The sequence below is a fragment of the Rhea americana genome, unplaced genomic scaffold (assembly GCF_003343005.1).
Source record: "Rhea americana isolate MKP2758 unplaced genomic scaffold, rheAme1 scaffold_40, whole genome shotgun sequence".
In the NCBI taxonomy this organism is placed as follows: domain Eukaryota; kingdom Metazoa; phylum Chordata; class Aves; order Rheiformes; family Rheidae; genus Rhea; species Rhea americana.
Window position 1 is genome coordinate 1,272,443 of NW_028186535.1, and position 22,908 is coordinate 1,295,350.

The window sequence follows — 22,908 nt, forward strand, 5'->3', positions numbered from 1 at the left end:
CCCCCCTCCCTTTTGTTTCCCCTTTCCCCCCTGCCCTTGATATTCTGCCAGGACTTGGTGACTTGGTTAGGAATTGTCATATATTGTATTAAAAGGAGTATCGCTTGTGTGCATGTAGTGTTGTTTATTCTGAGTGTTTTTTGATATTTAAACAAAGTTGTTGTTCTTTCAGGCTTTCCTCTGTCCTTTTCTCACCTCCATAAGAGAACAGAGAATACAAGACATGTTACTTTATCTGGGCACTATGCTTAGCCCTAAAATAAAGAAAAAGGAAAATTTTTCCTTCTTGCTAATAGTGAACTTTAGGTGGCTTTTACTTGTATCTTCATTACTTCCTAACATCTTTATAAAAAATATTGGAAGCATAATCCAAATACAGGTCTATTAAATGCTCCTCGTGAGAAAATAGAATGCTTTTGTTTGCTGGAATATTAAAATTTGTGTTTTCTTTTTTTCTTTCTCTTTTCCTCCAAGTAAATGGGATTTCTAATACAAATATTTTAACTGACTACTTGTTTAATTTTGGGGGGGATAACTGAAATACCAATCTAGCAATCTCCTTATGAGTACCCCTTTATATATTTTAATAGTAAGATGGACAAGTTAGGCCCACCACTGCGAACTGGAAGAGATGTGCAAAGGTTATATGACACTGATACAAAAACAGACAGTACCGTCAAAAGACCAAATGAGTTGTTGCCTATTAAGAAGTAAGTATTACAAATCAGTGTGGTTTATCTGTTTTTCAGAAATGTTCCTCAAAAGCATTGGAATAATAAAATATGATTTTGACATACATCTGCTGCCTAGTATGTCTTCAATATAAAATGTTGTGGGAGAAGAGACWGTAATATAAGTAATATAAGTATCTGTTTCATTTTAAATAAACTTCTTCTGATAGTAGGTTAGGAAACATGATGAAAAGACACAATGAAAACCATTTTCAGGATTGGTTTCTTCTGTCACTGATTCTGGATTAAGAATAATGAACTTCTGTTTCTCTAAACCTGAGATAAAACTGAAGTAAGCATTGATAAAACTAAAGTAAGCATTTAAGAATACAGAAATGTCTTACGGGCATGGTTATGTTTTATGACAAAGTAATTTTTTGGGTCTCTTTAAGTCAAATATTTATCTTCTATAAGACAGCTGTAATGAACCAAGAATGTATACCAGGCAGGTTTTATAACAAGGAATATCAACCTTTATTAAGTCCCAACTGATCTCATTTAAGGAAAAAGGGTTTTGAATATTTAGCAAGCTTAAAATAAAGGCTTCTTTGAGAAGAAAAGGTATTCCAGCCTTTTAAAAGGGAAATAGGTATTATATTGTAGTTAACACTAATTTGGAGGAAGCTCAATTTAAACTGACTAGTTCTTCATACATAATACTTTTGCAATATGCTTTAAAGAGGAGTTAATAATAAATCATGTGGCCTATATATGGAATGTAGTAATTTAAGTAGTAGAAGTGTGTCTAAATCTCATAATGCTGTTTTAGTGTTACAATCAAAGCTGACGTATTTTTGAGATAACACCAAAATATTTGGACCTGAGTTCCTATTTTAAGAAGCAAAGGGATTTAAAAAATCACTATTTTTAGAGATACAGATTTTTCTGTTTTCCTTTGCATATTTGTTTAGAGCTGTGAATGGTGAGTATTCCTCGAAATTAAGTCRATTTCATTTTATAACAGATTCCTAAGGTGTTGAAAATTGGTCTAATGGGTTATTAAATATACTTAAAGTATGTCTCTTCTTTTATGCAGTCCTTAGACATAGCACTCTGACCAGATTTTTGTTCTTGAGAGGAATTCTTTTAAAGTATGGACACCTATTCCACTCTTTTACTTCACTATTTTCAGTTATACTTATTAAAATGCCCACTAGAATCATGGCTTAGGTCTGTCATCTTATACCAGGTTATTATATGCCAAATGCCTTGTAATTAGCCCCTGGCCATTGTTACATTCAGCCTTGCAACATGAACAGTTACAATGGCAGATGTTCCTGGACTTCAGTTGGTTTGCCATTAGTCATAAAGAACATGTTTGATTTAGCTCAATGATAAGTAGAAAAGGACAAGCTTGTCTTACAAATTTCTTTCAGGTTTTCGTTTGAGAAGTGGTGTGCTAGTTGGACTGGAATACAACTCAAGCTGTTTAGGAAAAGAGGTCCCCTTCASTCTTGGCTCTTTTGAAATTGAGGAAGTCAAAATGCTAAATATCTTTGAAGCTGTGTCTTAGCTTTAAGAATTAAAGATACAGCCTCATCTACTTCATTAATATTTCACATTATACAACTTAGAATTAGGGTTTAGATATATTTACTTGAAAAAYAGAACTAGACAAGTAGATGGGAGTGACAGAGGCAGGACAGATTGGATGAGATCAAGCTGTAGTGATGGAAATGGAGATAATCAAGGATGTGTAGGCTTATTGGAAGACAGCTTTCTCCAGAGATCAAGTTTCAAGTTGAAGATGCAATTTGAAGATTTCTGTCCATCAACTAGACATGAAACTTGCTGCTAATCTTGTATCTAGATCGTGTTTTATATCAGACTGATAGTAGACTAAGGTTTTTGCTGGATTTTCAAAAAGCTGATAAAAAATGCAGAAATTATACACAAAACTACTTCAAAACTAAGATATCATTTCAGATCTCTAATAAGTTGTTTTAATTGCTCACAGAACTGTGGTTCAGTCGGACAGGATAGGCAGTGCACTTTCAATGTGACTTTTCAATTTTTTTTTCTCACATTCAGTTTGTGGCCCATATACGTTATTGAACACCATTCAAATCATGTTCTGAAATCATGTTCAAAAATTTTTTTTTTGAGGGGGGGTGGAATTTCTTTAGTATGTATCTAATATTAAGGCATCAGGTGACTTTTCAGAATACCCAGTGGAATGAGGGTATACTAGGACGCATATTTTAGAGATATAAAAGTACAGGAAACAGTAGTAGACACTTCTTACTTTTTAAGATATCTAATACTATGTTCAAAATCTGTTAATTCAGTGTATATCCTTTGCAGATTTCAGTTTAAGAAATTATTGCTATCAGCTTTGAAGAAGAGATGAGTCAGTCTGAAGTTGAGAATCCAGAAAAAAAGTGGGATTCATTAATACATTTTAACAGTTTGGTTTAAATTGTTTGGAATTGTCTAAATAGATATTGGGGCACAATTCTATTCTTTGCCTCATTGTTCAACAGTCCCTGATCCATGAGATTCACTGTTTCTGTATCTGTAGTTGTCTTAGTCTTTATTTGCTTTCCTAGCTTCCATAACAAGTAACAGTCCAGTATTTTTTTTCTTCACTATTAGATCTAATGAATTTTACCTATTTTGCTGAATTTTACACTTATCCTTAGTGTAAAATATGATGGAGGAAAAAATACCTGATAATACTGGATAGTGTATTTAGAGTCAGTATTGTCCTGCGTACTTGTAACAGCTTTTTTTTTTACGTCATATTTAGAAAAATCTRTCTTGGAATTCTGTAGCTACTGGAAGACTGATGTTAAATGGGTTTGAATTGTGTTTATAACATGAAATGCTTTTGAGTCTGTACAATTTTAATAAAATTGTCTTTAGACTCTACTTGATAGCTAGGTGAGAGAGCTGACATCTTGCCACGTTACAGAACCTTTGAGCATTGGAGCCATTGCCAATTTACTTTTTATAGGCAGATGCCATTCCTGTTGGAATTTGAGTGCTGGAATTATATGTAATTTCATCTAGCTTCACCTTAAATTTGAGTTCCTCATTGCACTGTTTTGTGCTTAATTATTTGGTCACTTTTCTATTGAAGTGTTCAAGTAATTCGTTGTAAATGGATGGCACTGAAAATCCCTCCTTAGCCTTTGCTGGTAACATGGGGAAAGATGTACTTTTTGTAAAAACATTGTATAAAATTCAAAAGATACTGTGTTGTTCCTGCCTTGTTTTAGTGTTGCATTTGAAATTACTGAAGCTGAATGTATTTCTTTATATACTTTTGAAACCCAGGACAAAGTTTTTCATAATTCAAAAAGGGCAGTTGGTTCATCTGAGTTTTTCTTCTTGACTGGGCTCTGTGTGGATAAAATGTTTTGAACAGTTTGGTTTAACTTTTTTCATGTCTGTGAGCCAGTCCCATACTTCARCACTAGTGTGTATGTGAAACTTAATGGGAACAGTAAGATGATACTGGTGTGTCATGCATATGACAATATAGTCACTGAAGTCTAGCAAAAGAAGAAAAAAACTTGGTATATGGTAATTCTCTTGAGCAATACAGAAAAGCTTTATCTTTAGTCCCTGATAATAAAAGGATGTCCCTTCCCACATCTTTTCTTAGTGCTGCTCAGACTTTCAGGGAATTCTGATGCTCTCATCAGAGCAACTAGTGAGATTTTTAYTGATGATCAGGATGTGCTGTTCATTGTATACTAGCTTCTCATAAAACCCTCTTGAGAGAGTAACTTTCACAACTATGTGGTCATACTACTGAAGCCATCTATAAGAATGTTGTGGTAAGCCTTAATGTTTATGCATAGCAGAAGACGACTAAGCATCATCTGAAATATACCCACGCTAACTAAAGTGTGTGGCTAAGAAGAAAAAGTCATATGACTAACTTCATATGAGCAGCAGAAGGCTGCGAGTGTTGTATCATTTCTAAATTATTTTTGCACTATTGAGGCCTGCTGTTAGCTGCTTTTATTTCTCTGAAAGCCCTGCCAGTCTATAAAGCAACTTGTAGTCTGTCAAGTAAGATGTGCAAACATTCTAAACAATCAATAGGATGGGCTCTACATGTGTCTTGGTGTGATAGCAAATGGAATGCATAAACGGGAAGGGAAATGCTAGGCCTTTTAGCCTGTGTCATTATAAGATTTAAGTACTCGTATTCAATCCGAGTCATATTAGTTCATCACAAAGCTCTCCTGTCTCCTATCGGTAGGAAATAAAGTATATTACTTATACAGTGAATTGATGTGTAGATTGTTGAACTTACCTCTTTTAAATAATTTGTAAATGTGTTCTTTTATATACTCCTGTATGTGTATAATTCACCAAATATCTGCTCTGTTTTAGAGGCACAACGAAAACACGGACATCAACACCTCCTAGTGTGACAAGAGCCATGAGCACTGGTGCTTTAACAAACAAAAGAAAAACTAGTAATTCAGAAAGTTATTCAAGGTAGCTTTTAATTTTGTGATTTTTTTTTTTTATTAGTAATAAAAACTTCATTTAAGGAGAGTATTCTTACAAGAAAAGTTGGAAAAAATACTATTCTCTGCAGTTAATGGATAACTTATGTTCCCTATTATTTGGCATATTTAAAATACTCGGAATGTATTTAGTATGTTTACCATCGTAACAAAACATCATTTTGATCAGCCATGCCAGATACGCACAAATAGCATTAGAAATACCAAATGCTTCTTAGAAGTTCTTGAGAAAATGGGTGAATGGATCTTTCAAATAGGAAGTGATGGGGTTTTTTAGAAGATTTTTTTGTTGTTTTTTGTTTCTTTTTTAAGATAGTGGTTTGGAAGCTGAGAGAATACTGAGTAGGTGTAGTTCTGCGGTTATGAATCCTAAAGAAGTTACCAAAGGGCCTAGCATTCTGGCTTTGCAAGCATTGTTAGTTGAAGTCAAGTGAAACTTGCATGTTCAACTCAGAAAATTGTCTGGTGTCTACCCTTTTAAAGGGTAGGGGAAGAAAAATGTAGTGCAAAGTAAGTAGATTTCTTATGCTGAAAAACTAAGTTTTAAGTTTTGAAAGTAGTTAATATAACTAGTGACTCAAATATTTGATCCTGCTCCTGAAACTTTGGAATTCTCTTTGTTTTCTTAAAGGGAAAGATGGTATCTGGAGATAGGTAGAGAAATTGGGGAGAAGTAATAACGTATGCTACTGTAAATAAATAGGAAGTATGAACATGAAACTGTAGATAACAATAGTAATTCACTATAAGGATTAACTTAATTTTGCATTAAGTTCGCTGTAACTCAGTTCAAAGTRTTTTATCTGGTGATTTTCAGGTCTGATGGTAAAACTGGGTATGATAGTGGAGACTACCCATCCTCGGTCAATGGAGGAAGTTCAAAGAGCAGCGAAGGAAATTCACCTGTACACTTATCAAAATTCTGTCATGAATGTGGAACAAGATATCCGGTGGAATGGGCGAAATTTTGCTGCGAGTGTGGAATTCGAAGAATGGTTATGTGAACACATTCTGAAAAGCAAAAAGAAAATGAGAACCCAGGAGTGTCTACTACATACCACTGCATGGAAAGCTAGAGCACTTCTTCCAGTTAGAGTTCATGCTGTAAACATACTGAAACATCATATTGTAATTTTTCAAGTGCAATCTTCTGGTTACATAGTAATTTATATATAAATATACTGTATATAAAAATAACAGGTACCAAAAGCTGTGCCATTCAAGGAAATACTCTTTAATCTCTGCTGGAAATATTTTAAATTAAGGTAGAAATATACTAAGTAACTTAGGAGAAATGTGGAGGTTGTTTGTTTGTTTGTTTGTTTTCTTATGTAACCCTGCTAGATTTAAATCATCTGTGTGGTGCCTCACCCATAGGAAACTAGCCATGAAGAACTTGGGCTTTGGGAGTGTCTCTTAGAAGGAATTTCCTTCTTACGTGACAATAACTTGTGAAGTAACTGGCTAAGTCCTACATGAAAACAACATGAGCAACACATTATAAATTTCTGATTAAACGAATTGAAAAGATTGGATCCATCTGATCTCTTTAACAATAGTATCCTAATTGGACTTTCTAATTTTTCTCTGGGTTTTCTTAATGAATCAAATAAAGAAAAAAACTGTCCAAAAATCTATATAAGTAAAGGAAAAAATAGGATTTTTGTATGTAGCTTTCCACATTCTGTTTTTGAATAGGAACCCATTTGTATTTTATGTGTTTATAAGGAGAAATATGTTATCCTCATTTTAATAAGCTCCTTTGGTTCAGAAACACTTGTCTTTCTCCTCCCATGCTCCACTATGGCTGATGATACCCAAAATCAGCTTGGTTGGTGTCTTGAAAGGTTTTCAAAGGTCCCGCCCTTTTTATMTTCTCTAATTTCTTGAAGGAAAGACAAAACGTATACGTATCCTACCTATAATGTTGAACTTCTATTTTAAAAACAGCCTTCTTGATCTATCCAATACAAAAAGAGCTCCATAAAAATGTATTAGTACAGTAGAATTTGATATAAGTAGTCACTTTTTTTTTATTCCTATGTGAACAGCACAGCTTATGTACGAGTGAGTAGCAGAGTCACTGTGCTCCATGTGTTTATATGTTAATACCTAGCATACTTTCTTGCTATCCTRTATATTTTTGGGCTCTGAATAGTAGCCGCTTGAAGTCAGTAACAAATCTAGCATTAATCCGTTGGGAAAAAGGATCAGGCCTTGTAAATTTTTTTTTGTTATTTTGATATATTATGTCACTATAAAATATTCACAAGCTGAATCACTTAACTTGTATCTGAATGCAGTAATTTATTTTTTTTGTATGATTTTTTATTTTAAGTAATAAGACCATCTTAGTTATGCGTGGAAGAACAATCTGAAAGAAGTTAATTGTGCCTTCCTCACAATAAATGTACTTTCTTTGTCAAAAACAGTTACTCTTAGCTCACAAACACCATTAGTATGAATTTATATAATTTTTATGAAACTCATACTTCATAGCTTTTGCAATATGTACTGTGATATTGCATCCTAGTAGTATGATTGTGGGTAACAATCACAAATTTTGAAAATAAAACAATGGGGCCAATTACAAAGAAAGTATGATTGAAGAAAAGCATCTCCAAAGCTGATACAAATCTTGGAGAATGTTTTAAGAGCCTCTTCACGTTATGCTTTCACATTATGGGCCATAAACTATTGATATTTTAGAATTAGTCCAATAATTTGGTGTTGTCTTACAGTTTTTATAGGAAGTTATTTCTAGAAATTATCCTTCTATTCAGTGTAGTCATGTTCTGTCATAATTGCGTAAACTAACTACTGACTATGATAGGAGGGATAACTTGATGATAGATAACCTTACAAATTTTAGCCAATTAAGTTCTAGGATCTGTATTTTGGCATATTCACATCTATACTTGAAAAATTGAAATTTTGTGTCCTTTGCATAAGGAAATATATTCCAGGTCTATAAAGTGTGTGTGTGTGTGGGGGGGGGGGTGTTCTCTTTTTTTAATTCCATGAATGAGGTAAATAGATTGGTAAATGGGAAAATAAGGGGAAAAAAATGATAGTGTCTCCTTTGAATTGCAAGTGGCAGGTTTCCCAGTTTTATGGTTGCTTTATGTGGATTGATTGAACTTTTTTGAATTGTATGTGTAACTCTGTGCTTCCAAGGCAACAGTTAGTAAATTACTCAAGTGACACATCATTTACACTGTTTACACAGCTGATGATTTATAGCAGTAACTAACAGTGGATTAACCTGAAGTGAAAGAAGAGTTTTAGAAAGGAGTTTTGAACTTCTAAATTTGGCTTTTCAGTAAGGTCTGTTGAAACAAAAAACAACTGTTGATAGAGTAATACTTAATAATGTGCATGTGTTTGAATCTACAATAAAGATAAGCAGACAATGAAATATAATTGACTATGCAGTTTATTACTGTATAGTGAGACTATCAGAGGCCTAKTGTATTTCCACTTTATCAACTGTTTTGGCACTGAATTACAGGTTTCTAAAGTACTTGGTGTTACTGACGTAGACTGTATTATAGAAGTTACCAGCACATACTGCTGTATTTCCATGTAAATGTTTATTAGCAAACAGTAGCAAAATTGAATTCAGAATGCCCTTGCAGAACTGCACATGAACAACATTTATTTTAATATTTAAGGAAAAACAAATTGGTAAGGAGGATGAGTGAGGATTCTGAATTAAAGTCTTTAGATACTTTTCGCATGTCAGAAAATTTCTGAATTTAATTTATTAACAAGATCTAGGTACATCTATGTCCTCGTGCCCTAACCCTTCCTCCTGCCTTTATGCCTTGGTTTTCATGGGAGGGGAAAAACATGGATACATGTGCTGAAAATAATTTTCCAGAATGTCCCAGAATCACAATTTCTATAATTGTGAGGATAAAACCCTTGGGTGAACCTGGTGTATGTGCAGTGGTAAATTTATACATAACCAGTGTCATTCTCTGGATGTGCTGTTGACTTGAGAAATGTTTATGTTAAAAACCTAAATTCCYTAAATTTAATGTGTAAAGTTAGGATGACATGACTACTCCATTTAACACTTGCCTTTCCAGTTGTGTGTATGTGTAGTGTGTGCATACATGTTTATTTTATGAGAACTCTTAACAAATACGAAAAATAAAGCTTCACTGAAGCAGAGTTAATACAAGACAGGACCAAATGCTACTGGAGGATTATGTAGCCCCAAACAGCTGACTAATACAGTTGATAAATATTTGAGTGTAATTTGTTGATGTGATTATTCAAATGTTACCCGTTTCAATGTATGACTCTATAACAGACTTACTGTCTGCTATTAGTTTCCTAATGTACTTGCTATGGCTCTTTGGGGAGGAAAAAAGAAAAGAGGGGCAGAGGGAAGTCATTAGTAGAATCCTGTAAGAGCAAGAAAGAAAAGGCTATTGCTGGGGTCCTATGGAAGGGTGTTCTCACTCCTGGTCTGAATTCCTTGTGGATGTCTTACACGTATAGCATGTGTCTATGTGCTAGAAAGGAGTGCAGCAGCATTGGAAACGTAGTGAAATGCAGTGTAGTGTCAAAATACACCTGCTTCAATCTTGAATGCCACATAGCATAAGCCCTAATCTTTATATGGCGTTTCTCTTACACAGAGAAATACTTATGCACAATACTCATTGCAGTTTCTGAAACTACCTGGTGTATCCCTACAATATACAGCAAGGGTAGTTACACCCTCAATCGTACTACTCCAGGAAAATGAGAATGAGGTGCTTTACCACCTTCTCAGCTCATACCTAWAAAGGACTTGGAGAGCCATTAACCTTCCACAGGTGGACAGGGGAAGCTCAGTCCGGCTGAGCTCTTGGGCAGGAAGCAGATGTGCCGGTGGCTGGAGCTCTCCATGGTGCTTTGATGCAGAACCTGCGCAYAGTGGCTGCATGAGCACTTCACAGGTTGCAGGCAGCAAGGAGCACAGAGTAGTAACTTCAAAGAATATTTTAAAACCTGAGCCAGTACTTGAACATTATGGAAATCCTCAGTCGCCTGGGTGGAGTTTGTTCCTAATTTGACTGCAGTCATTTAAGTGCTGATGAGCAGGGCATGTCACAGCACACATTGATGTAGGCTGTGTAATTAGTCTGTTAGTGTAGAATGAAATGGCRTTGTCCACATACTACAAAGTTCTCGAGAAGTGCTAGTTATCCATCACATTGATTATAACAAGCAAAATTGTTACAAGTTTTAATAAAACTTTGCTGACAAAATTGTGTTTTTAAGAGCACTATTTGCAACTATTTAATATTTTCAGTTCTACTAAGCTATAAATAGTTCTCTGGGCTGTGTGAGAAGGTGGAATTTTCGTTTGATGACGTTTTAATCTTAAAACTAAAATAGCCTTTTTTTTTTTTTTTTTTTTTTTAACCTTTAAAGATATACAGCTTATTTGTGGTGATTTTGTTGTGTGTTTTTTTTCCCCAACTTGATGAGCGAGGTTTAAGTATTGAGTCACCTAATTCTGTTGCTATAAATAGCTAAGAAATTTCTACCTAACGCTATGTTCAGCAGTTCTTTCTAATATATAAAATATAAGGGATTACTCTTTCATATTAATGTATTTTTTACTTTTTTTTTTCAAAATAATGCTTTTTATGGAGGTTTCGACTTAGCCCTATTTCATGTTGCCAGAAGATAGCCTATTTAGATTTTAATTTAAATACTAATGTTTCTTCTTTGCAAAAGTAATTAATATGAACATCAGTTTTCTCCAATGAAAATGGTAATTTTTGAGTCTACAAATCAAATAGTTTGATACAATTGAATATTGAATTTAAGTTCAAAAACATGATTCATAATTTACTATTCTATATTTATATTTGCATTTCTGGCAGGAGAGTGGAGGGATTTGGCCCTTATTCTGTAAAGTGCTGAATATTCTACAACTCTTGTAATACTTATCTTAAATGACTGCTCTAACTCTCCCACTGCTCATTCTCCATGTGATACCTAGTATGCATTTTCATAAGCAAAAAAGTCAGTTTATTTATAGATATTCCATGTTTTTGTATGAATTGTTCATTCATTTATTTGAGGTGATTAAATCTGTCAGCACTGCATTTGTTACATTTGCTTTGCACTTCAATCCATTAAATATTTGTGTTTGTGACCATCCAGTGCTTTTTTTTTCTTTTTTTTTTCCCTCCCCAAATTGCTGGTTTTCCTTGCATGTTATTGGATATATTAAGTTTATTTTAAAGTGTTGGTTGTGTTTTAATTCATAAATGTAAATCATTACTTAATGCTACTTGCCATTTATTAACAATAAAGTGAATATGCCTATAAAACTTTTTGTAGTGCATACATCTTTGTAGTCAAACATGAATTTGTGTTAAATTAAATACCCTAGGGATAGGTAATATCATTTAACCTTACAAATAACGTGAAGTCCATAGTCTGAAGGAAATCAGACCTAACATGAGGACTATCTAGTGTTTTCTCCTAGTATTTGGGAGACAACTGCTTAGTTATGTTTTCAAAGGATAATTGTTTTCATTTTTTTTATTGACTTGAAAATGTGAATTAGGTTTCTGAGTCACCTTGAAAAATGCTCTGTACCAAATACTTAAATTAGTATGATCTGCTCATAAAAACTTAATCTCTGTATTTCTTCTTCCTGACTCTATGGAAAGTTTAGGTTTTATCAAGCTTATCATTGTGATAACCTGTAGTTAAATCGTTCCTTAATAAGGCTGCTAAGATAGAATAGGCAACCTGAACTTGATCTGTGTCTGTTCTTTCTGCTTCTGGAAGTTAGAGCACTGGTTTCTTGGTGAGATGATGAACCACTAATGTGCTCGTGTCAGGAAAAAAAGCAGAAGTTACATTTTTCCTGTAAAATTCACTCGTGAGCAGAAATTGCAATAAGGGGTCAGGGTTTTTTTTGTTGTTTGTTTTTTATTTTGTTTTGTTTTTTTAATTCTGAGTCGAGATCGGTTCCTCTTTTCTTTCCTCTTTGTAGGAGAAAGTTCCTCCTGGTGGCTCTTTTGTTTACTCCACCACACCCTCTTCTGAGAAAATCACATTTTCCCTTTATTCTAGATGACATTCATGTGTGTGCCAAGAGACTGCAAAATCTTGTCACTACTGAGATACAGCCCCCATGCTGGACTCTTGCCATGCTGGCTTCCTCTTTATTCTGGTTTGCCATGAATCATTCCAGTAGCTGCTGAATGAACCCTCTTGCTATCTGCAACCCGCCCTTCCAAGCCACCATCTCTTTTGCTCAGCACAAAGCCGAAGAGATAGAACTGGAAGCAAATGTAAAACCAGCCATGAACAGCAGTTACTCCTGCATTTTTAACTAAAGAACTGCAGCTGTAATATGCCTACTTTATGGTGTAAAGTGAGATTTGAATCTTTTCTTCCAGTTACCTGTCTTGATCTAACTACTTAAACACCAGAAATTCTCATTATAAACGGCACAGCACCAAACTCCTCCTTACTGTTTGAAATTATTCAAAGCGCAACATTAACTTACTCACAGGGGTTAATCATCACTTCTTGCTTAATTCTCCTTGTCCCTTGCAACAGCAGTGCTAAAATTCTTGTTACTATATTAAGTACCCTTCTTGTCTTCCCTTGCCACTTTCCTGTAAGTTTAATGCATTTCTAAACCCCAGGTTTGACCTACTCACGTTCCTTCTTTGCACTATCCTAATTTTAAAAGAAATCTGCTCAACCCAGAGATGCTGCTTTTTTCACTCCTTTATCTAGACTTTGTGGAAGGGAAGTAGGAGTGGTTCCCTGCAAGTTTCTCATTCCTTAGCCCATTTCCTGCAAAGAGGTTTATTTTTGTTGTGTTCGTACTTTCAGGAAGGCTATACAAGGTTCTCAAATGGAAGGAAAGAAATGAAAGCAAAAGTCACTGTGTTCAGCATTTAGCCTTTGTACCTAAGTGGGAATTCGGGAATTTTGGCAGTAAGAATCAGGCAGGCAGAATATTTATTAAGGAAGCATTAAGAAAATACATGATTCAGTAATCTCTGAATTTAAATTTCAGCTCTGGATCTTAGCTTGGCTTTTGTGCAAGATAGGCCAAAAACTGCCAGATTTACCTTAGATTTCAGTTGTGAGCTGCTGTGTAAGTCATCTAAATTGACTTTGTGATTTCAGTTTTATGGCAGCTAATATTGCACCTTTGTGTTTTTCTGTTAATCCTTGCTGACCTTCTTTTGCCAAGTAATAATGCTCAATAGGAAATAGATCTTGCCTTTCAAGTGTTCCTAAGTTTCCAAAAAATAGCAATTGTTCTTCAGTGTCAAGGACAAATTTAGCCTGCAGCAATGTGAGACTCCTTTCAGCAGAAAGGACTTTTAGAGAAGCCAGTGCAATAGTGATCGTAGTCTCTTTCCTGCACAGAGATACTGGGAAATCTGTCTCCTTTTCTTTTTTCTTTTCTTCCCCTCCTCTCGTGCCCGTCACTGTTTGGAGTTAAAATTGCAATGATCTCTTACATCAGGAGATAAAGAGAAAATGTGAAGGTCTCAATCACAGTTTTACAAAGACACTGCTCCTAGCCCAACAGGTCTTTTCACCATGAATAGATAGTGAGGGGGAGGGTATTCCAGGAATACCCTCCTGGAATAGGGTATTCCAGGAAAGCATCACTGAGTGTTTGCCTTGCTTTTGACCTCTTTCTTCAGCATCAGGAGGAGGGCACACTGGGTTAAATGGATTTAGTATAACAGATGCTATTCCAGTCAGAGGAGCTCCACACAGTTCTTTGACGTCCATCCCATCATTACTAGAAGGTCTTTGGTCTGAATACCAACATTTTCTGACAGTAGTTTCCCCAACAGAGAGCCATGAACTGAAGATTTCTCAAAACATTTTGTTCAAGGCAGACACCTGATACGAAAATATCAACCTAAATTGTTTGGCCAAGTTGTAAGTAAATCACAAAATTCATCTTTTATGCTTGGAAGTGCCAGGCAGCTGGAGGCTATATTACCAACTCTGCTTTTAATAATTAGCTGTGCAAAAAGCTGAAAGGTGTTTTGAAAATTGATGCCCCAAAATACAATCCAATTCCATAGAAGACAAACATTTTATTACCAATGGAGTTATAATATCAAAGTAAGAAACTGCAAAAGAGTTACAAACAACTATAAAAATAYTTCTATTTATCCAAAATTAAATATGAACATTTTATTAGTTAAATGCCAATATATTATTCTCTGAAAATATTCACAAACTCTTGTCATGTCTAACATATCAAACGTTATATAAAATAACTGTGTACAAGAAATCACAATCTGAAGGAAGCAATTCTAGCTACTCCTTCAGCTAGAGGATACCTAAATGCACAAAGCTAGTGCTCTTTCTAGTCAGCTGAACAAACTTACATTCAGGCATCCTCTTTCCCTCCTTCCATAGGCCTCACTGTCTTGCTTCTACTTCAGCTAGTAGAAGAGTGCTACATCTTTCAAAAGCCAGTACTCCTTCCTAAGTTTTTTTAAAAGTAACCTTTTTCCCTGTTTTTTCAAACCTAAATCAGTTTGCAGATCCATTAAATGCAACCCTAGCTATGCTTAAAACATTATTCCATCAGCAGAACAGATGCTTATTCTTCTGCTGCTTATTTCGTAAATCGTTCCTTTTGGTCCTTGATATGTTCTATATAGATATAAAGAAACCAGCTACCTTTTTCATACTGTTTTCCTGGTCTGCAGTTTCTAAGATACATATTTTTTTTTAATTGCAGTAGACACCTAAGTATGTTTTCATATTAAGGTACTATAAAGTTACTCAAAAGATAAGAAAATTTGAAATAGTTTCCAGAGCATGAAGTGAAACCCGGCCTTCTATACAGTCATTTCACTCAGTGCTTTTTACTTCCACTTCTTGGACTTCAGCAGCTTCTCCTAGCCGTTTATATTTATTCTGTCTCCAGGAACAAGRTACAGTAGCTTTCCATCAGAATTCTGGCATCAATTGCTTACGTAAGCAAACAGAGTTACTTAAGGAATGCATATAAAATGCAAAAATACAAAGTAATGTCACTTCAAAAGAAAAGAGCAGGATTCACCTGGAAATTATTTTTTCAAATTTATTCCAGCAGGATCGAAGGCTAGATATATTTTCTTTCAGTTCACAAAATTCTTGGTTGCATTTCTTTTTCGAGTGTTCACCTGTTCCTGTATCTTCTTTATTATGTGTATTTACCTGTGTGCAAACCTGCAAAAGAATAGTTTATATTGTTAATTGTGAAATGCCTATTCTTTTTATATACACACATTGTGAAACAAACTAATGACCTTGCATCGGTAATGTTGCCAGAATTACCCAGAATGTTGGGCTATCTACAGTGACAATATGTAACCTGCATCAGTTCTCACTATGGTTACTGTATTACTTTACCCTAAACTGGGAGAATGCAGCTTTAGCTTACAGGAAATAAGGACTTCGGAAATCAGGGTGTGCAACTGRGAACATGTACATCCTGTATCAGTGGTTTAAATTTTATCCTCAATTATGTGAAGAACTGGAAAAATAAAGCCAATTAAATGGTGAGCTGATCTTTAAACAACACAGTTGTATGTGTGGTGTTTTGAGATTCATGGAACAAAACTACTGTGCCTAGAAGATGAGACTGCAGCCAAGCATTCAGGATTCTCCCAGAGACCAAAAGACCATCGTTCTTGTCCCTGTTCCAGTCGCKGTTTATGATTTTTACTGAGTGATTTTAACATAATTGTTCCTTAAATTAATCCAGGTACCCACAGGGACAGGCAGGAGTTTCAAGGGTGACTTTGACTTTCATGACCTAAATGGAATGTCTTTTATACTTAAGCAAAAGTTAAATTTCACTACAGATGCCTAAGGAAAATATAGAACTGGCACTATTTTGAGGATCTGGTCCTAGGTTATGCAAGTCATTTCAAGGAGAAAAAGAGTAAATTAAATGCAACCTTTACTCAAACAATGTAAAGCCAACCATGAAGAATTATATCCTTTGGTGCCTATGGAAGGCTTTTCAATGTTGGTCAATATTTTTGAGTTCAGTACATAATTGTACTGAAGTACATATAAAGTATTTAAAGAATACTTTCCCTTTGCTATGGTTGTCTGTAGGTCACTGCACCAGAGCTGAGAGATGTTCCAAAGAAATGACTCTGCAATGATTCAAAACTCAACTATTTTCATATCTAAGTATTGTTGTTGAGTTTGAGATACTCCGATTAAGATAAAAATCAAGGATCAGCCAAAGGGACTGTAGAAAGGGTAGCAACTTCCACTAATTATTTATTGAAACAATCCAATTTAAGCATATAGGGCATTTTATACATTAATCTAGGGTAGAACCCCAATGTAGAGTAAGAACTATGACTTTAAACACTAGAGAAGTTAAAGGCCTTCTTTGCATAAGCGTGTTCTTTGTCTTTACTGGAGAATTAATTGAGATGTTTCAGTGCTCAACCAATGCAGACCTCTGGACTACAGGCTTCCAGATCATTGGCTTAATTAGTCTTTGCACTGGGCTTAGTGTCTATTGCAAGAGATATGCTAGAGAGCAGAACTTGTCATGCACATAACGTGCAAGTTAGATGTACCTTAGAGATCATACTCCATCTGCRCTGAAGAGCTCTAAGGAATAAGCCATGTACTTCCAATAATCTGTAGACCACCATTACCACTCACCTTTTCTTTTTTATTTCTTTCACATTTGCACTGTAGAACCTGTAACGTCCTACATGAGACTAATGTGGCTTTCCATCTAAAGTCTTTGCTGATTTTTTGCTTATTAAAGAACTTGAGCATGTTGCACGCCATACTCTGTAGTGACTCTATTTCCTGCAAAGAAAAATATGTCCTGAAAAAGTCTGTGTCATAAATTCTATGTAATGTTGGTTTGTCTTAAAATGCTCCATCAGTGACCATTAATTTCTTTTGCTGTCATTGTGCCAATATTTTCCAATAAACTACCTTAGCAACTTGGACCTAATTGCCATCTCTTTAAAATACTCAAAGTACCAATTTGTAGTAGAAATAACAATATCTTAAGGGGAAARCTCATACCTTTTATGAAATCAGCTGATGCAGTCAGGAAAGCACTGAATCACTTTTGGAGTCAGTCCGTTTGTTAAGTCATGGTAAAATCAGGAGCTATAGCTGAGAGCTGTGCTTTCTGTCATTTAAGATCTACCTCAAACTATTACTTCTAAAGATTTCAAACCTGAAGTGAAAAGCTTAGCCAATATGGATTTCTGTAGAAAAACGAAAACCGATACTGGGAAAAATTTGTATGTATTTTCATGGGCAAAATGAAGAAGATAACTTTTCTGTACTATTTCGGATTAAAATACTAAAGAATATTTATAGTAGAAAAAAGATTTATTGGATACAGAATTAATTAATATTTCAAATAAATTAATATTTCAATTGAAAAAATTACAATTTACTGGCCTGAACTGTGTGATTCTAGATGCAAAAGAGTAAAAAGCAATCCTGAACACTGTGATTTGACTATTGCAATGCAACATTAATCACTATTACAATCTGTTATTAAAGAATTGGGCTGTACAAAAAAAAAAAAAGCACATGCACACTTGGGCTCATACTGTCTAACTTAAATACTGAGAAATTAAATTTTACCTGAGTATCATTGCAGAAGAATACTCTGGCATTTTCATGCTTTTTATTCCTGCAGCACCTATCACGATACACTGCAGACATATTTACCTATAATAAATAATACATATTTAATCAAGTGAGTACTTTTAATCGAGTGAGTCTGAATTCTCGCTAACAGCTGGTGACCTGAACACTGAATTGTTCTTTAGGATCTCCTCAGCTGCAGCAAGTGTACAATTCTGAGTTGTTTTTTGGCAAGCAGGTAAAGAAAAGCCCAATCTAACTACAATTTGTAAAGGTATTAATTTTAACCTTCACATTCCATTGAACTACATTGAATTATTTGGTCTTCTACCATTCAAAAAATACAGTAAAGTTTAAATCTTACATGGACTGTTTATTCTCCTGAATAAATAAATGCTCCGGGCATCTGAAGAGATTTTAGCATTCASTTTGCACAAGCATTAGCAAAGGATGTAACTCTAGATATCCTAAGCCATAACCCTTTCTCCTCTTGCTTGACTCTAATCTTTTATCGCTGGTTTATTCTTTGCTTTTCATTTTTCTACATTCATTCTTGTCATCCAGATTACAACTGAACCCAACTCAATAAAAATCCTTCCTTTCTTCTTCAGCCTGCATTCACATAGCCTACTACTACCAGAAGGGTTAAAAATCCTCCAGAGAGCTCGTGTCAACAGAGCTGTATTAGCTTTCCTCACATAAGCTTGTATATGATCGCATTAGTCAATGCCATCCTTAGGGTTTTTCTGCATGTTTTTGTTTAACTTTGTATTTTAAAAGCTCACTCAAGCTGGATAGAATTTGTTAAAACAGGAATTGTTTTCAGAATCAACAAGAGTTTAGGGAGTTAAATGTCCAATGACAAAAAAGGTTGGGGGGGGGRGACAATACACATCTATGCTTGTATCACAAAGGACTGAAATTTTAGCTGCAGCAAGATTTAGCTGAATTTTTAGTTGAARCAAGTATTCTAAAACTTAGTTTAGGTATCTTTGCCTACACTTTCTAACCACCTGTGCTCACTGACTTCACAGATCACTGCCTCCAAACATCAGGCTGACTATTAAGSACTGACAGTTACTAACTTTGGCTATGCAATTGCAGGGAAGTTTTTAGTGCTATCACCCAAACAGCACCATCAATAATATTTGTTGGTAAACTAATGACAAGGCTATGCACTGACTCTACGTAAAGGATAGATTAATCTCAAGCTGGATAAAATACAGGCAGAAAAATAAAGACTTACTTATAGTTGCTTGTGCATGCCTATTCTAGGAAAAGAAAAAAACTTCAGAGACCAATACATTCCTATTACCTTTCATAAACATTGATTCTCAAGCTTTTTTTTTTTTTAATTAAACAGCTAATAGTTTTAATTCTCATGCAGTCTCCTAAAGAACACTATCAGTAATAATATTTGTTACAATAAAAAGACATGGACTTTTAAAATGAATCTGGAAGAAGGAGAGACTGCATCATCCCATCAAAAGGCTTCAGCGTGTCCTGGGCTTGGATCATGCGGCCGTGATGCCTCGGGAGACACCGCCACCTCCAGCAGTGATATATATATRTGTATATATGTATACGTAGGATATATATGGGAACTATTCCCAGGCTTCCCTGACCTCCCAGCTCCAGAAKGTCTGTGATTTGCCTCATGGCTTTTCACCAGAGGAAGATCATAAGATGTGGTTCCCAGAGGCAAGTTTAGTTAATCCTGTCATATTCCTTTGTTTTATAGGTCAATTATTTCATAAATGCCCACCAAGAGGGATTTTTTTTAATYCAGAAAATGCTTGTCTTTATTAGGAATAAGATGACAAACTACAGGGACCACTTATCTGTTTTAAAATAGCCAAGATTATTTTCCCTGCCTTTGTGTCTTGTTCAGGATAATGTCATTTTTCCGCTTAGATAAGCAGCATTTCTTTCTTCATGATCTCCACAAACAAGACATGAACAGAATGTTTTTGAAGATTACATGAWCATTTCCTGACTGTAAATATAATTTTTCCACAGGAGGGCTGATGTATATATTGGCAGAGAAAGGTTGGAAACCACTGGCATAAAACTCTGAAGGATAGTGGTAGATCATAAGTGTGAAGAAATATAAAAGCTCATTCACTCCCAGCGACTTCATTTTTGGAAAAGCATCRTATGTCACTGGTATTTCATGCAGGTAGATCTTGATTTAAGACTGCAACAGAATGGTGAATTCTAATATACTGACACACTGTCAGAGAAACTCCATTTTCATACAAATGCYTCTGGTAATCCAACCTTGAAAAATATTGTTCTCCCATGAAAGTATTCTTGACATTTTAATTGTTAATAATTCCTGATAAAGAGTCAAAAGGTAGATTTGGGGCAGAGACTGTTAAATTACAATGATAGTTTTTGCAAAGYGAAAATGATCTCACTGATAAAGCCATAATGGAGGACAGGCTACTATTTGCAACTAAGTGAAGTTTTTTTCTACTGCATTCTAGAAAGCTTGACTCTCAGTTAAACAAAATACACTAATATGTAAAACACAAAGAAACTATTTTGTTATTATATAGATGAGATTCATGTCAATTAATGTAAGCACTAATTTATTGGTTAATGTTAAAAAAGATGTATTTATAATTATATGTGATTATGATGAGAGGTTTATCAAAATTTAGGACTATTAAAATAATACCATTATCTGCTCAACAAAAATCTTAAAGGCTAGGAAAAYGAAGGATTTCAGTCACTCTCCATAAGAAATGTTTCAGTACCCAGAAATCCCCAAATTAATCTAAAATTTCAATTGCAGATTTTCATCTTTAAAATGGTCAACTGAACGGGATCACTATATGGAATAAAAGGTAGAAATCATTTTTAAAATGAGTGGTTAGAATTTTGTACCTCTGTTCATTTGTATTCAACAGACAATATAAAACTTACCAAGACTCTTAGCAGATCAAATTATAGGTTTTGTAATGCTTTCTTCTGTTGATTGGAAAAACACATAAATGCTCAGGGTAACTTAAATGATTTTGCTTCAGAACTTCTTGAGTACTTCTTAATGTAATATATTGGACAATTTAGGCCCAGATGTCTATATGTCTAACTACTTGCTGCATAGGCACAAATACCTATATCACAATATTTGTACATGCAAGTAAGTGATATGCACAAACAGATTTCAGAATAACATTAGAAAAGTGATTGTTGTACCCTCAGATAATGACACCACTCTGTATTCTGTGTAATTTTAAAGCTGACTGTTATCATAGGTTAACATTAGAGTYAATTTTAATTATTTGCTTTCATTTAAAATAATTAACATTTAAGGAAGCCCAAGAGCTATATTACCTACCAGCTCATTGATGTCGTGGCTTAATATATTTTCATACTTCACACGGATTTCAGTTGTTTTATTTCCCATTGTACAATTAGATGAATTCACTGATGACAGAACAAGGAACAGCGGCAGAACCCGGAAGATAGATCTAAAAAAGGCTGGATTACAAAAAGCCAGTTAAGTACATTTTCAATGCCATAGAGTGTATGTTCTATTAACAAACATACACCGTAATCTATTAAAAGAGTTTAAAGGGGATCTTTGTATAATCCTACCAAATGACTTGCACCTTAAGAGAAAGATTTTGCTCCAGATTAAGATACCATATGGATGCTAGGTGTCTAAAATCTCTCATACTCAAGGGTGATGTAGCCAATGCAGTTCAAGAGAGCCTACAACCACTAGGCTGACCAGCTGCTTGGTGTCTACAAGCTGGGCTGAAGACCTCTCCAGGCTTTACTGAAAGCGTTGACTAGGTCTCTCCGTTGACCTTAACAGGACCATAAACACCTAGCACAGACGRAGATGCATAAACTCAAGTGCCTCAATGCGGAGTTGAATCCCACCATAATTTTGCTTACATTAAATTCTGCAAATGCCCATGAACATGTCTTTATGTCAAAGTGTGTTGAAACACATTTTCAGGCTGTCCAAATGTTCAGATCCCTGCTAGTGGGTGTAGCCTGAGATGAAGCAGCAGTATAACCTCCTTTGCAAGTATTTTGCGATCTTTGGGAGCAAGTCTTACCGCTCTGGAGTTCTGTGAGGAAGGGCAAAGAGAGAAAGGACTAGTATATCACAAGAGCCTGAAAGAACCACTAGGGTAACTGGAGAGTACAGGTGACTGGCCTGATACTGGAAATGAGGGAAAYTGAGGGAATGGATGATACAGGGATTACACAGGTAGTAAGTGAAGACAGGCCTACAGCTATGAGACTGGAGTAGGATGATATTGAAACACAAGATAACAGAAACAAGGCTAGAAATTTAGGTTGTTGGATGAGCAAAGATCACAGCAGATTACTGCGATAATACGAGAAACACTGATTCCATCTCTCTCAGGTACTCTGTACCCTCACAGCTGCTCTTTACTTTCTTCTGCATTGAGCAGTAAGAAGAGTAGTGCCAATGCAGTGCAACTGTGAGACAGCACAGCTCACAGGAAAGGCAGGAGGGATGTCCTAATCCTACTGCTGCTTTCCTTCCTCTTCAGCAATGATGGGAGCTGATCCACTGAGCACAGCCAGTCTGACACTCAGAGATGCTCTTGGGCCTCACTGGTGAACCCCAGCTTCAGCATGAAAACTTGAACTGCAGAATACTAGAGACAAAAGTATAATATCTATTCCTAAATCCGCTCTTAAAAAACACATTCTGATTGCACATCTTCGAAAAAGAAAACAGTGAACTTGTTCATGATCTGTACTGAGTGACCAAACCTCCGTGATGCAATAACCACAGTCATGCTGGGCGCTGGTGTGGCTTTCGTCGAAACCCTGTCCTGCACAGTCCATCACAGCTGACTTCTGCAGAATGCTWCCTCTTCAAAGAAGAACGCATACCATTTTTCCTGACTACCAAATCTCTTTTTCCTTATAAATTATTTGTGAATATGCTGTGATATAAACCTCTGTCCTAAAAACAAGACTGAAAGTTTCCCCTATATAGGCTGAATTCCAAAATTCAGTTTGTAGGTCTG

At 35.3% G+C, this 22,908-nt stretch overlaps 2 protein-coding genes across 2 annotated transcripts in view; one reads left to right on the forward strand and one right to left on the reverse strand.

The window, feature by feature from the left end:
* The window catches only part of ZC2HC1A (zinc finger C2HC-type containing 1A), a 26,779-nt gene extending 20,028 nt beyond the window's left edge, over positions 1-6,751 (forward strand). Inside the window, exons 8-10 of the mRNA XM_085314296.1 lie at positions 591-710; positions 5,082-5,189; positions 6,039-6,751. Coding sequence (XP_085170422.1) covers positions 591-710; positions 5,082-5,189; positions 6,039-6,225 — 415 coding nt within the window. The 3' untranslated portion in view covers positions 6,226-6,751. The remainder of the gene's footprint in view (positions 1-590; positions 711-5,081; positions 5,190-6,038) is intronic.
* A 7,696-nt stretch (positions 6,752-14,447) lies between these two features.
* The window catches only part of IL7 (interleukin 7), a 10,101-nt gene continuing 1,640 nt past the window's right edge, over positions 14,448-22,908 (reverse strand). The window contains exons 2-5 of the mRNA XM_085314315.1: positions 21,225-21,367; positions 17,876-17,962; positions 16,922-17,074; positions 14,448-15,457 (exon numbers count right to left, since the gene is read on the reverse strand). Coding sequence (XP_085170441.1) covers positions 15,305-15,457; positions 16,922-17,074; positions 17,876-17,962; positions 21,225-21,367 — 536 coding nt within the window. The 3' untranslated portion in view covers positions 14,448-15,304. The remainder of the gene's footprint in view (positions 15,458-16,921; positions 17,075-17,875; positions 17,963-21,224; positions 21,368-22,908) is intronic.